This window comes from Megachile rotundata, chromosome 10, assembly GCF_050947335.1.
Source record: "Megachile rotundata isolate GNS110a chromosome 10, iyMegRotu1, whole genome shotgun sequence".
In the NCBI taxonomy this organism is placed as follows: domain Eukaryota; kingdom Metazoa; phylum Arthropoda; class Insecta; order Hymenoptera; family Megachilidae; genus Megachile; species Megachile rotundata.
In genome coordinates, this window is record NC_134992.1 from 15,782,581 (window position 1) to 15,798,488 (window position 15,908).

The 15,908-nt window shown below is 46.2% G+C and overlaps 1 protein-coding gene across 5 annotated transcripts in view; it reads left to right on the forward strand.

The window, feature by feature from the left end:
• The window catches only part of LOC100881907 (nephrin), a 92,722-nt gene that overhangs the window by 24,558 nt on the left and 52,256 nt on the right, over positions 1-15,908 (forward strand). For all 5 annotated transcript variants that reach the window (XR_013039637.1, XM_076536399.1, XM_076536398.1 and 2 more), the window contains one exon: positions 6,070-6,275. Coding sequence is in view for 3 of the 5 variants with exons in the window: in XM_076536399.1 (XP_076392514.1) it covers positions 6,070-6,275 (206 nt within the window). In the remaining 2 variants the exon portion in view is untranslated. The remainder of the gene's footprint in view (positions 1-6,069; positions 6,276-15,908) is intronic.

Sequence of the window (15,908 nt, forward strand, 5' to 3'; positions counted from 1 at the left end):
CTTAGAGAAAGAGAGGGAGGGAGAGAGAAACCGCGGTGGCTTTACGTCGCCACGTTCACGTCGAGCATCAAAATTCCGGTTAATCGAAAACTTCTCGTCAGCTGTGATGTTAATCGTGTATAGGATATTACAGGAGTGGAGGGTAGCGGTTAAGGGTTATCGCACGATTTAATAATAAAATCCAGCAAGAAGAATAAATGGTGGAAATTAATTGGCCGTTTCCGTCGCAGTCGGTGCACGACAGGAAAGGAGAGAAGTTTGTTCGGCAAGATAGATTTTTTGTCCCGGGGGCTCGTTTCTTTCTCGCAGTTAATTAATTAGCGTATGACGAGACTTCCTTTTCATCCTTCGCTTAGCCTCGGCCGCGATCTCTCTTTCTCCGTCGCGTTCACGCGCCTGTCCCCTTGTGTTTCGCCGAGCAGAAACCCGTCTCGCTTCTCTCGGTAACTCATTAATTTCACGCCACTTTGCAGCGAGAAATCCGTTCGAGATCTCGCACCTTGTCGAGATTTTACCGAAAACAAATTTTTCCGCGTCTGAAAAGTCGATAAGCGACCCTCGTCTTCTATCAGCATCCAGATTGAGCGTTTCGCGAACGTCGCTGTTGATCGTCGAATTTATGAACCGATTAAAGGACTCGGAACCCTGTAATTTCACCGATCATTACGTAATTTGCAATTAACGGTCTAATTACGGAACGTTAACAGTCGGAGATACGGATCGATGTGTCGTTTCGCGACGGCGTCAAGGTACAAGGGCTAAGTAAGTTGGCGGTAACGAGTCGCGGAAAATCTTATGCAAATGGAATTGCCGCATTATGCAAATATCGATAAACATGTACAGTTACTCGCGAGATTCTGCAGTCCTGTATTATTACGGACAGCATCTTTCCCGACTCGAACATCTAAACCAAAGACCTAATCTTAGTAGGTCCCTTTATCGCGTTTCGATATCTCACGATAGTACTTTTTCGCCTCGAAAACGCCATTCGGTATTTAACGGAGTAGGAAGATCGATAGAAAAAGCAAGCGCAACTGTATGACTATACAAAAGTCCACTGTTCACTTGCGGTCAAGCGAACCTAACCAAACGTCGAGTCGAATCGACGAGCGAAAAAACTCGGCCGAGTAAGTGCATTTATGCGTGACGGTGATTCTGCTTAATCTAGTCTTCCCGAGAAACTTGTTCCTGAAACGGCGCATCGACTGGAATAGTTTCTTCGAATTCTGTTCGTAGGAGTTTCTGCTTCTTCGTTCGACATCCCCGTCGAAGGTCACGATCCTCCAACTCGTCGCGAAATCGAGCGTGTTCGTCGTTTCGTTTTCATACCGTGCATCCGCGATAACGACGAAAAGGAAGGCGAAAATACGATACGTTCCGACTCGAGTTTGGAAGCAGCCGAGCATGGCCAACGGAAAAATATAAATCGCCGAGGATTTGTGCGGGGCCACCGTCTTTCTTCTACGCTAGATATCACGCGGGACGAGTAATGAAAGTCGGAACGTTTCTAAATGGTCCGGTCTTGCGATTCGCGTATGTGGTATTTCCGTTCCGCTACCGTGGAAGGAGGACAATGCGCGTTATAGATCTTCCCACTTTAATACAATAATTTTCCCTGGGATGTCTGCATTCTTCGACATCGTAAATACACCCACCAATTGTCTGGCACGGTCTTCGTAATCTTGGGACGAAGCTCGATTCCGACCCTTCCTTCAACGTCCCCTCCTACCTTCTCTTTTCGCGTAGTTTCGCCGTCATTATATCGACCAGACGATTCTCTGCTCCGAGAGCGAATTTTTCGATCGAGAAAACCGAATCATTCGCGACTGTTCGAGGACAATCTGTCCGATCTTTCGAATCTTGAGAGAACGGCAATTCTCTTTTAAATAGGTTCTACGAGACGATATCATTCGTTTTACCGTGATCGGTTTATTCGCGATAAATATTGTTTTTTTTTTTTTTTCTTTTATCTTCGTGCTTTCATTCGCCGTTCTACGATGTCGAAGAGTAACTCGGTAATTAACAATTTCTTTTAATCCTGTTATCGTCGGGTTATTAACGTTTCATACATTGTTCTCCTTGTTGTTATTACAGTACACGCTATTGTTACAACGATGAACTGCAATTAAGAGGAGTTATCGCATGTTAATTAGATATCGATTGGTGTTGCGGATGGTCAAGCATTCCCGTTTACGCTCGCTAGATAGTCAATTTCGCTGGAATTTTTGAAACGTCGTTCATAGTACGGTACCAAGAGTTACGTACGTTTCCGAGTGTCAAGGCGCGAAACACAGTTTAAACGAAGTAAAGCATAAAATTTGCGTTAGACTTCCGAAAAGGAACATTCGATGATGCATCAACGTTCTTCGAGACGAAGTTCAAAAATAAATAGTGCACGTATCGCTTCTCGCGTGCTTAACGATCGATCCATTGTCCAAAACATGCGCTTGTCGAGTAACTTCGTCACCTAATTAACAGTTCCGACACGAAACGATTTTAGTACTAAATACCCCGTTCAAAAGCGAATTCGTGAAAGATATAATTTTGAATCGAATCGGTATTAAAAACCGTGTAACGATTCGATAACAAAAGTGTCGACGTCGTAAAGAAAATCGTACGCTACGATTAGTCTGTAAATGCGCGTACTCGGAACAGCAGCGATCAACGGCGTAAATCGATCGTCGTAAATCTCGCGCTTAAAAGCAACGCTTTCCCGCGGGAACTAACGGTAGAAAAATAATGCCAGTCGAACGGGAAACGTACTGTTGCGAGCGTATGAAAATGATCCTATTGAAATGGAAGGAGCTTAGAGATGGAAACCGCGAACGGTGAAACACTCGATACAGAGCGATCATCCGTCTTCTGGGATTGCCATGGAACGAGTGCATTGTGGACTTCACCGATCGCCACCTTTTCCAAGTAGTACGTACGCCCTTTTGTCACTCTCCTTCTCTTTTCTCTCTTTCCACTCGTCTATACCATCTCTTTTCTGCCTTTTCTTCTTCGTCGCTACGATTCGACTCTTTTGTTCGGATTCTACCGCATCGTAAAACGTTCCACTCGTCAATGATCGCGCGCTAAAAACGACTCGACGATCGACCAATCGATCCTTCTGCTCTTCCGCAAAATTTACATTTGGTAGTAAATGCAGCGAAAAAGTGCAGCGAACGATCGTTGGTCGTACGTAGCGGTAAAACAAAGCCTCTCTCGTTGCGTCGACGCAACAGCAAAGTTCAAAAACGAACGATGAGCGTTCACCGTCCGCTGTGCACGTATCGCGTTATACGTCTCTCTTAAAATGCCCTATACGCTGCACAACAAATTCATAGCGCGTTTCGAAAATGTTTATACAGTTAATATTTAAAAAGACACGATGGAGCATGCATCCGTTCCCCTATTGCAGTAACTTCGCTGAAATCTGTCGGAAAATTTCGTACCCTCGGGGAACAATATTTCACGTAGAAGAAGAAAAAAAACAAAGAAGAACGCGTAACTCATATTTTAGAGAGGAGAAAAATTGCGAGAAGCGTAGCTGCACGCACGCTCGAAGAGACATTTAATGTTCCCGAGGGAAACGAGCGAAAGCTTCACCCTTCGCCGGGGGTGAAACCCGTCGACGGTCGTGTAATCGGATATTATATTCACCGATCGGATTGATATCTCTGTCCTATTATGCCGCGGCATGAATTCCATTTTGAAGAACGCCGTGGCGCGGTTTCACGGCGATATTTGAATAGGGAATAGTAAGTTGAGCCGAGTCTGCGTGGCGGAACAGACATAGAAGAGGGAAATCGGAACAAAGTGGTGGTTAGAAACGATGGGAGTTACCGCGATCGAAAGTTCAACGATTTCGAATACAGAAACGAACGCGATATCGATAACTGGTCGCGCGCGACAATCGCCGACGAAACGATCTCGAATTTCATCCAGACTATTTTCACCTTCGTCGTCGACGAGTTTTCCAATTTTAATCGAGCGATCGAGGGAACCGATAATTTAGACCAAGTTTCGTTTGCCAGATACCGTTATAAAATTGTCGGTCCGTTAAAGCGTTTAGTTCGAAAGGAGGGTTTCGAATCGTTGCTCGAAATTCATTAAGATCGCGGTTAAGGTTGTCCAGGTTAAATCCACGAGAAGAGAAGCTTCGAGTATCGCGAAGCAACCAGTTTCCGGCTTACGTCTAATCCCAATTAAAAATCATTTTATCTCCGGAAACAGGAACGACCTCGACCTAACGGAACTTAACTCGGGCAAAGTGTATATTTTCCGGTCGAGCGGGAACGAAAGAAAAGAAGTAAGGCAGCGGCCTAATCGTAAGAAGGAACGAGCAAGAAGAGGGACGTTAGTAGAAAAGAAAGAGAAGCGAAAACGGCGCGGCGTTGGCGCAGCGGCGACGTCGCACCGTGCCGCGCCAAGCAGCGCCAAGCAGCGCCACGCCGCGCCGTCTGCAATTACAATGCCTTAATTTTATGCGCGAAGTTAAGCTCCTTTTAAGAGTCCCGAGAGTGGTTAAGACCCCTTCGTGGCCCCTGTGTCTTTTAACCCCTCTCACCTCTTTCCCGGTCTCTCCGCGGAACACTCGTTTTACCGACACTAAAGTATTCATGGGAAACGTTCTTTCAGCTAACGGAACCGTCCGAATCTTCTGACGAGTTGTGGCAATTATTTTAATTTGTTTGGAGACCATTCTCTCCTCTGTCTTTGCTTTTAGCGGGACCACTCTCTTCCGCGATCCTTCCCTTATTCTACGAATCATCTTTTGTCCTTCCTTATCTAGAATGTTTCGCGCTCGCGTGTTTATCGCGCGTACAGACTGACGATCGGTAATTTTTCGCTTAGATCGTTGTACTATACGACGATTATTCGAGTAGAAAATCTGGCAAAGAGATCGATCGAAAATGTAAAAGAGAAAAACACTGGAGAGAAGCCTGGGTAACGCCCGAAGGTGGATTGTTCGTAATAACTCGTTTCGGTGGATGAAGCTAATCCCTGCGTTACTCGGAACAGACTCGACGTAGACACGCGATCCGTTACACGGTTTTTTCGCTTTCCCTCGACAGAGGAAGAAAAACGATAGGTACGGTAATTAAGAGTTTTCCGCGAGTCACGCGATCTCTCGATGCCTCTTTAATTTCTCGTAAATCAGCGAGGATGGAAGGCAAACGAGCGACGCTATCCGAGAGAGGCAGACCAGAGCAGGGCAACGGTGAAAGACGACGAACCGTGCCTCTCGGGGAAACTCTCTCTCGAGTCATCGTGCTCGTTAAAAACCAATCCAATTTGTCTTATGGCCGCGAACAAAGTGCACCGAGCAAGCCAGCACTACCGTTCAAACTTCTTCGAGGTGTTTGACGATGTCTCCGTCGATCGACCGTGCGACGTCTTACCCTTCCGACTTTTGTCTCTCGATTCAATTTTCCAACGCGTGTTCGATCGATTCGATTATAGCTAAGCGAATCGTTACAGTGCCAATCGAATTTCTATTAGTCTATTCGGTAGAAAAGCGAATGGCCAGCAACCGAAGACGAACGATGTCTCGATAAGCAACTTTGCTTAAGCTAAGGTTTACATAATACAGACGGCATATCGGTGGTCGGATAGAATAAGAACTAGCAGCACGTTGGTCAGACAGTTGAACGTCGATCCTTCTGCGCCTCTTCTAATGCCACCTCGGTGAACTCGATCCCGAGAAGTAAAAGGTTATCTGACTCTCTCGGTCGAGTGCACTCCCGTTCGCTCGTTCTGTATTGAGTTTCGAGCCTGGGAAAGCGAGCAAACTTCTCCACCTACTCGCACGAAACTGCGACTATGACGAATCGCGAAAGTTGAGTGAAAAATTGGTCGAGGTTGGATAAGACCTAGCTGCGTCTACTTTGATGCATTACCCCTTTCGTCGCTTCTCCCTTTTCAAACTTCGAGCTTCGTACAATTTCATTTATTTATTTATTTATTTATACGTTTATTTACGAGGGCAAATGCATTATACATTAGTTTTAATCGAATTCGTGTAATTTATGAAGTTACGCAAATCCGATCTATATTAATCGATCGACTCTTCTTGATTTTCAGCTACGACGCGAGGAATTCACGATTCAGAAAAGCGAAATTGTGGAGCGCCTCGGATTTTTGGGGAGACAGGGCATCTTTCAAGTCGAGTCCACCTGCTCAACTGACGATTCGAGATCTACAGGAGAGCGACGAAGGCGTTTACAGGTGCAGAGTCGACTTTCGAAATTCGCCAACTAGGAACCTCAAGGTTAACTTCACCGTCATCGGTAAGTAGAAGAATTTCGCTCGCGCGAAATCTCGCCGAAGAAGGAATAAGAAACTTTGTTCTCGCGATTATATCGACGCTGGAAACAAAGTCGAATTAGATAAGTTTCGCTCGAGATACCTAAACCGATATCTCGTGGACGATGAAATTTAAAAACACTGTCCGGATATCTGCTGTCCCCTCCTTCCAATTCCTTTTCGATCAACTCGTCGCACAGTTTGGTGGGAAACTGCTTGGAAACTTATCAAAGTTAGGGAGAATTGCGATACTTGGATGGATCGCGAGGAATCGAGGCCAAAGAGGGAGAGAGAGATTGCCGGTTGGTCTCTAGTACGATCCTTTGGACAATCGGTTTGGAAACAGAAAGGGAGCGTTCGTGGCTCGGGTACAGCGACTCGTGGTCGATCAATCCGCGCATTTACTCCACTCGTTTCCCGGCTTAATTGCAACTTCGATTGCCGATCTAGGCTGATCAAGTCCCGCTCGGATTAATTCTGGTAACGACCAATCGAAGCTGTACACGGCGCTACCGGTCACCGCCAATTTTCATCCGAAAAGTAGCCGTACGAAGAGGTAAAACGATTGGACATTTTTACCCGCGAGTCGTATTTGATCGTTCAAGATATAATAAAGTAAGAATAAATTTAGTCCGTCCGAGATATTCGGAGCGTAAGGGAAACCGAGTCGCGACCGCGATAGCCCGGAGATTTGTTAATTTCACGGGAAAGCGAACAAAGGTAGCGAAAATTCGATCGCGGAGACCGGAAACTCCGGTTCTCGGGTTTCTTGATACTTGGCCGTCTAAGACGGTACCGGAGGACGTTGCTTTTGTCTGTTAATGGGATCGGGACGGTATCGTGGCCTGGCCCTGGAGTAGTACGCGTCTCGGGCTCGAAGCATCCAGCAGAAGCCCAAACTCCTTTTAGGAAACCCCTAACCCGATTTACTCATCGATCGGCTATTAAACTGAGTTAAAGCGGAGACTGCCGATTCCGTCCAGGAGAAGTAGCTTCGGAAACTTTAAGACGTTCCTAAAGTCTGTCAGGACGTGGGAGGAGAACAAAGGAAGTCTGGTATCGTCTGTGATCTGACCTCTCGAACCGATCGTGGTAACGGGAACAGCTTCGTACACGATTCTTTGCAAACTTTGTCGAATCGATCAGCGCCGGAATTCCAAGAGAATTTCTTCCGAACCTGTTAACCGGCCACTACGAGTTAACTCGTCATTCGGCTCATTTCTATCCTCGTTAAACTTTCACTTTTTCAACTTTCTCTCTTTTACAAACTTCTTAACTACTTCGCCTCTATTATTACCTTCATATTTTTCTCGGCATTTTATCGAGTCCGATACAATGTTGTTTTTCGGAAAGGAATTTATGAATCGGAACGACCGAACTACCGAATACCTGTATAAAAAATATATTTCACCGTGTAGAATAATCTCTTTCCGGGTCATGTTAACCGTTCCGAGAAACTCCGTGTATTTGCACGAACATTCGCAATCTGGAAAGCAATATTCGCGGTCGGCAACGACCGCCGGAAGCTAACACTACGGGTTTCGACTCGATCGTGTCGGCGGGAAGAGCCAAGAAAAGGAAAGCTCGATTTTCGTTCGATTCCCGGATCGGCAAACGCTATGAAATTCGAGGAATTTCGTACGTTTCTTGTGTCGTTTATCAGGAGACAACATTGAACGAACGATTTCGTTGATCGTTATTCGAAGCCGCGAAACGGGAGCTGATAAAAATTAAAAAGAAAACGGAGAACACACAGACTCGCTTCCCAAGCAGTAATTTCAATGTACCGCGAAGCGGGATCAGGACTTGTCCTTGTAAAGAGATTTGCTAGGAAAGGAAATCTCCGACGACGTCGAAGAAGACGGTCGCGTTCCCAGGGTTAATACCCGAATAAGTTCCGAGCTTATCCTGACGCTGGGTCCGGGAGGGTTTGGGCGGGAAGTAATCGAATAGATAGTCGAGAGGCCATCGGCGTCGGAACGCCGCGATGGCTCGTTTTACGCCTCGACGCACACCAACGTCTGACGAGATCGCTGTTCCGAGTTAATTCCAAACTGCGAGAAACCTCGATGAAAAGAAGAATGGAAACACGGCCGTGAATTCGAGGAGAAAATCAAGCGAAACGAGATTTTCGTTCGCCTTCGCATCCTGCTCTTTCCGAATTTCAACCGTTCACGAATCGTCTTCTTCTTTTTACGCTGATTTCATATTCAGAATCGCAGGCGTTTTTTCGTGGTGCGTTGCAAGCGAAACGATCTCCGTTTGATTTCAGGGCGCATAAAATGGAAATTCACGGATCGAGATACGCGTACGATAGCGATATACGCGTATAAAATTTGAACGACGAGAATCGTTATCGTACATATTGTAGGAAACGCGTTAAGTTTTTCACTCGAGGACGATAAGGAATTTCGGAAATGTTCGAAGCTTAGATACACGCGTGTTCGGCCATCGAGATAAATTAGCCCTTCAGAGAGTAGTAATTCTCCCGGGATCTTAATACATATGTATACATATATCGTAGTTTGAAGCGGCGAATCTCGTAGGTTCTTTAGCGAACTCGAAGGAAGCACGGCGCTAAGAGGAACGGAGGTCGAGCCTTGCTGGAAACTTGGAAGCGAAAGCTGCTGAGGCGTCGAGCCGGTGGCGTTAATCCGATTAGGATTTAGTTTAGATTTTGACAAGGAACTGCCCATCCTACCCAGCTCCATGGGAACGTCTAATCGCCGATTACCGAGAAATTAATTCCGCCTTATCCGGCTTTCCAGTCGGCACACTCGTTCTCTATCGGTTTATCCTATCTGGTCGCGTATCGTCTTGAATATCCACTTTAGCAAAATTTATCTACTCCCCGAATACCGTTACGTATATTAGTTTCCGGCTAAATGTTTCCCCGACTTCTCGTTCACGGTGGAAACTTTCCGCGCACGGATCATTCTCGTTAAGCGATTCGTTGTTCTCCGATATCGTAAAACATCGCTGTTGAATCGTTAGCTCCCGTCGGGCCGCGAATCACGATACATCGTACTCGAACGAAAGCAAGAAGTTTCAGACTCGAGTAAGTATGTACGTATGCACGTAGGTCGAAACTCTCGAAATGTTTCGCACCTTACCCGCTCGAAGGATCATTGTCCGTCGATGGAAATTTCATCTATCGAACTATTAGGCTCTCTAATCCGTTCGCAGACGCACTGCATCGAAATCGCCGGAATCACGAAGCATCGGGAAACCAATTATTCCCTGAAATAGATGCTTCATGTCGAATATCGAGGTTTAATCCTCTTATCGGTGATTACCCATTAGCCCCATTGAACGAACACAGATACGTTAAGCCTTTAAAGAGAAGCACAGGGTAACGTAGCATCCTGGTATCTTTCGAAAGAGCTACGGCGATTGTCTTCCGATACTGCAACTTCCTCGTCACCGGTCACGTACATCTTCCTACTTCTTTTTCTCTTCTTCGTACAGTTGAATAGCGTCTAATACCTCAGAGAATCGATTCTCGACGTCGAGCATATCCATTTAAGCCTCTTATCTGGTAATTACTTGGAGAGCGAAAGGACGGAAAGGGACAGATGGCAGCCACTACCGTGCCACGATGAAATAAGCCGAGCGCCAAACACTTTGGTTACCTCGGAATTCAACGGCTTTTCAGAACAGAAGTCCAAAGTTTTTAGCGAAAATTAAATATCCCAGCGTAGGGAAACGATGCGCCTTTCTCTACCAAGAGGATTACGAAGAAGGCTTCCTCTTTACCGGAGAAATACGAAGCCCGAGAACAGACGCGCGAAAAAGATACCAGTGTAATTGTGCATCAAGTATTTTTAACCGTTGACGAATTCGATGGAAAATTCAAACTCTCTTTATTTTCTGTTTGTCTAATCGTCGCGCAGCACCGAGCGAGAAACGAATCCGAGAAAATGTTTACGGCGGTTCTAGCTAAAGTTTTCCTGCGGGTACAGTTTATTTGGTAAAATTGAAAATGTCTCTCTCCTCCTTCTTGCCCATACCGCGTGGCTCGACGTCAAAATTGAATCGGCGCTCGTTCGGTAAGACTCTATTTTATACCCAGGCAAGGATATTTCGAAATCGAGCGTGCAAAAGAGAACGCGCACGGTCTCGTCGCGTCCAAGAGCGAAAGAGAGACGGTACTTCGTTGCCGATTCGCCGACAAAATTTACCGCGGCTTAGCAACGCCGTGGCGCGTCAACCTTTCCGCCCCACAATCCGTCGAATAATTTATCGCGCGCCAAATAATGCATACCGTCCACCTAACTTGTCCTTATCCGGGAAACAGTTTCTCGACCAAGGTAATGGAACACGCGTTTTGAAAACAGCTGAAAATACTCGGGTAGACGAACGAGTTTCTCTCCGAAAGATTCGAGACGAAACGATTCTATTGGATCCTCGAGCTCGAGCAGAATCACGGAATAGGAGGAAGGATTACCTTCGTGGACACGCGGTTGGCCAGCTTTCTAAAGAACTCATGAATCGAAGGAAACGAGCCTCAATAATGTATCGAGCAATCGAACTCCGTTGGAAAGTTGGACGAGTTGGTCTGGGTTAACCAAAGAGAGCTACTCTCGATGAAAAGTTTCAGCGACCGGGAAGAAAGCATCGGCCGAGTTTCGTAGCTTCGAGAGCATTCACTGTGGCCGTTATTGTCTAGCACAGGACTGGACAATTCGATGCCGTCGGAGCAATTATTTTATCTGTCGGTGGCATCGAAGCCGTTCGAATGGAGGCTCGTCGAGATCGCATGCGGCGAGAAAACTAATTGTAAGTCGATTATTTCCTTAACGGCATTGGTCGGGCGGTTTCCTTCGAAAGAAACAGGCGTCGATCGAAAGAACAATCGACAGATCGAATGTTGGGATAGGTACGCGCGTTGATTACGCGATTCGGATCGCGGAGAGGCGGAACGTCTTTGAGGAGGGTGGAATGCGAGTATCTTAGAGGAGAGAGCTTTGATGGGGACACGTTCGAGTACCGGCAACGGAACAGGATACGCCGAAGCTGGAATATCGGGAATGACGGTGAATCCTGCGCGTGACTCGAATAGAGACGCGTACTCTCCGTCGCTATCGGTCCACGAACTCGCCCGAGTCGAGACCTTCTTACGGTGTAATCAACGATTTGCGAGGAGACTCTCGACTTCCGGATACGAACATCGGAAACAAACTGTACCCTTGTTCGTTTCCAGTTTTACAAGATACCTATACGTTCTCGGTGGAACGAGAGGAAGATCGAGTGACGAAGACGAAGACTCGCGGTACCGATATTCGAACCGTTTCGAGGCGAAAATCGTTCGGTCGAGCAACCGGCTGACGAATTGGAATCCTTTTGCTCGCGAGTCGCGTCGCGTAAGGAAAACAGAAGGATCGTTCGTCGAGAAGAAATTGCCGGTGTACGACGGCAAAGACGAATGAGCCTTTCGAAGCTGAAAAATATGGCAGCTGGACCATCTGCGAATCTTTCTATCGGTTTCCTTTCAGCCGATCCACCCCCGGCTAACCTTACACGCCTATCCTTCGTAAGAATCGAAAGCCCGCGAGAAATTCCCTTATGATTCATGACGCGTCGTTCGATCGATCGGCAATTTTTTACGCCCCGCGCCGCTTCGAGGCTCCTTCTCGACGAAGAATGTTTTCCGCGTTCTCTTTTTCGCCTGCTCGAAAGAGCCAGTCGAACGGAAACGCGTCGATTCATCTAACAGCCAATATTCGATGCCACGAGGAAGGATATCTCTTCCCCTTTTTTTATTTGTCCTTCTTTTATTCCATCTTACCCGTCGTGTCGCAGGAAAATTCGCGGAATAAAAAGGGAAAGAAAGAAAGAAGTTTACGGATCGTTCGTTCGTTCGTTCTTTCGTTGTCGTCGAAAACGACTTCTGTTGGGATAGGAACGTCGACGTATCGCGGGATCGACAAAACCATCGATCCTCGAGTTTCCTTGGAAAACAGGATGCTTTAAAATTCTTCTAGACGTCCTTCCGGCTAATGAGCACCGCCGTGTTTTCCTACCTTTCTTCCAGCGACCGCTGAACTTTTCCGCCGGAAAAAGACCGGTAAAAAGCGTTCGTATAATACGATAGCCGTCGCGGTACACGCTGGATCGAGAGAACGAACGAAGAACGTTTGATTTTCGGGAACGCGACTTCGATGCATGGAAACGAGATGCTCGCGAAACTTTTTCCAGAAATAGTCTACCCCTGATTCGATCTTCTCGGATTATGTCGCGTCGTTCGATGGAAGAAAACGACACTCGACGAGACCTCGTCGATGCCGTTTCGCCTTTTCCGTTTCCTTTTCGTAACCGGGGTAATTAACGCCGGTGTTTCCACGCGAAGGATCTCGAGAAACGAATGGAACGTGCTCGAATCGATGCTGCTCCATGGCCGTGAAATAATTGAGACGGCGCCAACGATTCGAGCCCGATACATCGAGCGTCGAACCGACGAGAGTGAATTATCGTCGAACCGACCGCCGCCGCGCCGCGCTGTTCCGCGCCGAACCGCCAAAAGTGTCTCTCTATCTCCGACTCTCCGTAAATCTTCCGATCGGAATGAACTCCGGCAAAGTCCTGTGGAAGATCTTTCCGAAATCTGGATCACCGTACGACCCTGCCAGAAGGCGAGGGTAAAGCGGTCGGGCAAAAGTCGAAATGGAAAAGATGAAAGGCGGCGGAATCGCCTTTTCGAGCGAGAAAGCGGTTAAAGGGAGAATCTTATAAGCGGCCTAGGATTTATAGGGAAACAAAGAACTGGTCTTAGTCGGTGTTCTCCTTTTTCGCGACGTTCAAAGAAGCGTTATCGAGAACATTTGGGAAGAGGAATGAAATTTTGATCGAATTAAAATATACGATAACGTTGGAGCGGCAATCCCCTATCCAGAAAGATGACATCCCCGATATCCGTAAAGTGCATACAAACGATCTTCCCTTCTTTCTCTCTTCTTTCTTTTCTTCTTCTTTCCCGTTCTTTTCTCTTGGAATTTTTTGCTCGTAGCTGGCGGCATGCATTTTCATTCTCTGTTCGTAAACCACCGACTACGCATCCACCTTTTTCGTGGAGAAAGAACAGCCATAACGAGACGCCGTGGCGCGGCGTGCAATTACCATTCGTACGTGTATACGTATGTACGCGTAGCGAGTGAGTCGGCATTTTCCACGGCCTTTTCGCGTTTACCTTCTGTCTTTCTTGTCTAAAAATGCCTTTGTAACAAACCCTTTCTCCGACTCGCAGATATCTCGAAATCGTGAAGTCTTTCAAAATCAACCTGCTACTTTTGCTCGCGAAAAATCCCTCTCTTGTCCGCTATTGTTAACAAATTCTTTATTATTATCTTTAGTATTTTACCGTCGACGTTTCGACGTTAAAAACGAATCGAACCGAATTACCTGGCCTTTTCGTTTCTCGTAACAACGAAACCGTCTCGCGGAAATAAAGAATGACGAGTGCGATTGTACCGGCGAAGATCGAACGCGTTACCAGACAAACATTCTTGAAATTGCGACGCTGTTGCGACGGCAACTCGATTTCAGACACGTGTCGTTCGGATCGTTTCTCCCCTGAGGGATATCGAGAATATTTTTCTACGATCTGAATACGATCTAGAGAACAGTTCCGGAACACTAGTCGCCTGCGTGTCGAGAGTTTCTCGCCAGATTCGTCGTTTTGTCAACCCGTTTGGTTACCGAGTTTTCCGCCGAGTTTCCGCGTATCGATGCTTTTCAAAGAACATTCTCGTAGACGACGCCGACTCGTCGTCTTCAATGGCGTGTCGTTCCCTCGCGGGATTCTACCGTGTGGCATACGCGATGTTGCCCGTTTCTTTTGCCTCGCAGGGAGATTCAGAAATTCTTCACCGAACTTCGTTTCTCCGATCTACGCGACTACTTCGGTAGATTCGTAGAAACGGAACGTGCTTACGAATCATCGAGCATGTTACAAGAATCGAAATGGTAGAAAATAAGGGACAGGTTTTCCACCTTTTTAACCAACGTTTCTCGCGATACTCTCGCTCGCGACTTGTCAAAGTACATTTTATTTCCTCGGCCCTTTGCAATGTTTTTCGCTTAAATATCGATACAATAAAAATGTACGTTGTCGACGCGATAAACGCGAACACGCGTGTACGGTCTCGTATTTTTCGAAAGATACGAAAAAGTATAAATGAAAAATATTTTTAAACCGCGATGTTGTTCGCTACCAAAAACAGCGATTATAGCACGACCAATCACGATGCAACCAATAAAGTTCATCCTCGCGCTGGAAGCTATTAGTTCTCGTTTTATCGGTGTTTCCGTGGGTAGAGGTGCAAGGAACGCTTCGATCGGGCAAACGAAATTATGTATCGCTGAAAAATGGCGCGATCGGTGTAGGTATTAGTGCATTAGTAACAGTATTATAAGAGATAAATCGTCGTCAACGCTCGCGCGATATTTTAGGAATTACGAATATTGCCGCACCCCTGTCCTATTTCGCTAACGATATTTTTATCGTCGGGTATTACGATCGCCTAGTCGCCGTTTCCATTTTTCTTCCTGTTTTTGGTTTAACGCGTACCGATCAAATAATTGCGCAGGTTTACGATATGTCGTAGGTAAGTCTAGCAAAATCTTTTTCTCCATTGGGCAAATATTTTTATGATATTTCGAGTCGAGTATCGCAAAAAGTTTTTATCTCATTCCCTCTGTTCGAGCAACGAAGTTTGATCGGGAAAGCGGAGTCGGGGTTCGAACGTGCGTCGATCAACGTATTCTCATTCGAATCCTTTTCGAACAACGCATATTAAAATGAACCGAACGATGGCTACGAAACTTGATCAAACTCTAATATCGTATTGTACCAGGATAAAAAGTAATCGACGCATATTTTCTAGCGACAAAGATTCGCGTGTTGAGAACAACAATAGCTCATAAAATAGGAAACGAGAGTCGAATTGGAAAAATATATAGTCAAACGCCATTCGGCGTAGAACAATATGTACCGGAAATCGGTGAATTGCGTGCTTTTGAATCCATAACTTTACACGTGTATACAATTTCGGCAGAACTCGATTCCCGTCGAAAAACGTTGATCAGCTTTCATGGAAAATTTGATATAGCCGAAAGATTACAGCTGTAAATGTCATTGACATTGTCGTCGTTTTCCGTTACAGCCAAATTACCACTTTACGCTTTAATTCGACATTGCACTTCATGGCATTTACATCCTTCGTTGTTTTAACTTTTCGATTCGCGCTATGAAACGATTAAAGGAGTTATTCAAACGACACGCGTGTACGCGTAACGACTGATTCTCGTTTAGCCATCCACATTCACGATCGAGTGAGAAACGCGTGAATAACGGAAACGTTTTCGAGCCGATTCGTCTGCATTACTTTGAAATTTAATCTTCGGACGTTTTCGAATTCGGGACACTATCTCCGTGTCCGCGGTCGCGCACGTACATCTTAGCGTACCCCATTGAAATCGCACGACGCTCGAATTCTACTGTTTCGCAGCTAGTAGACGTAGACAAGTAGATGTACAAGTCTGTCTCGCAAACGGCGTACGTTCGTGAACGCGATGTTACGTGGGCAAACGTCCAAGTATCCTGGCTTCTCCGCGTGTTG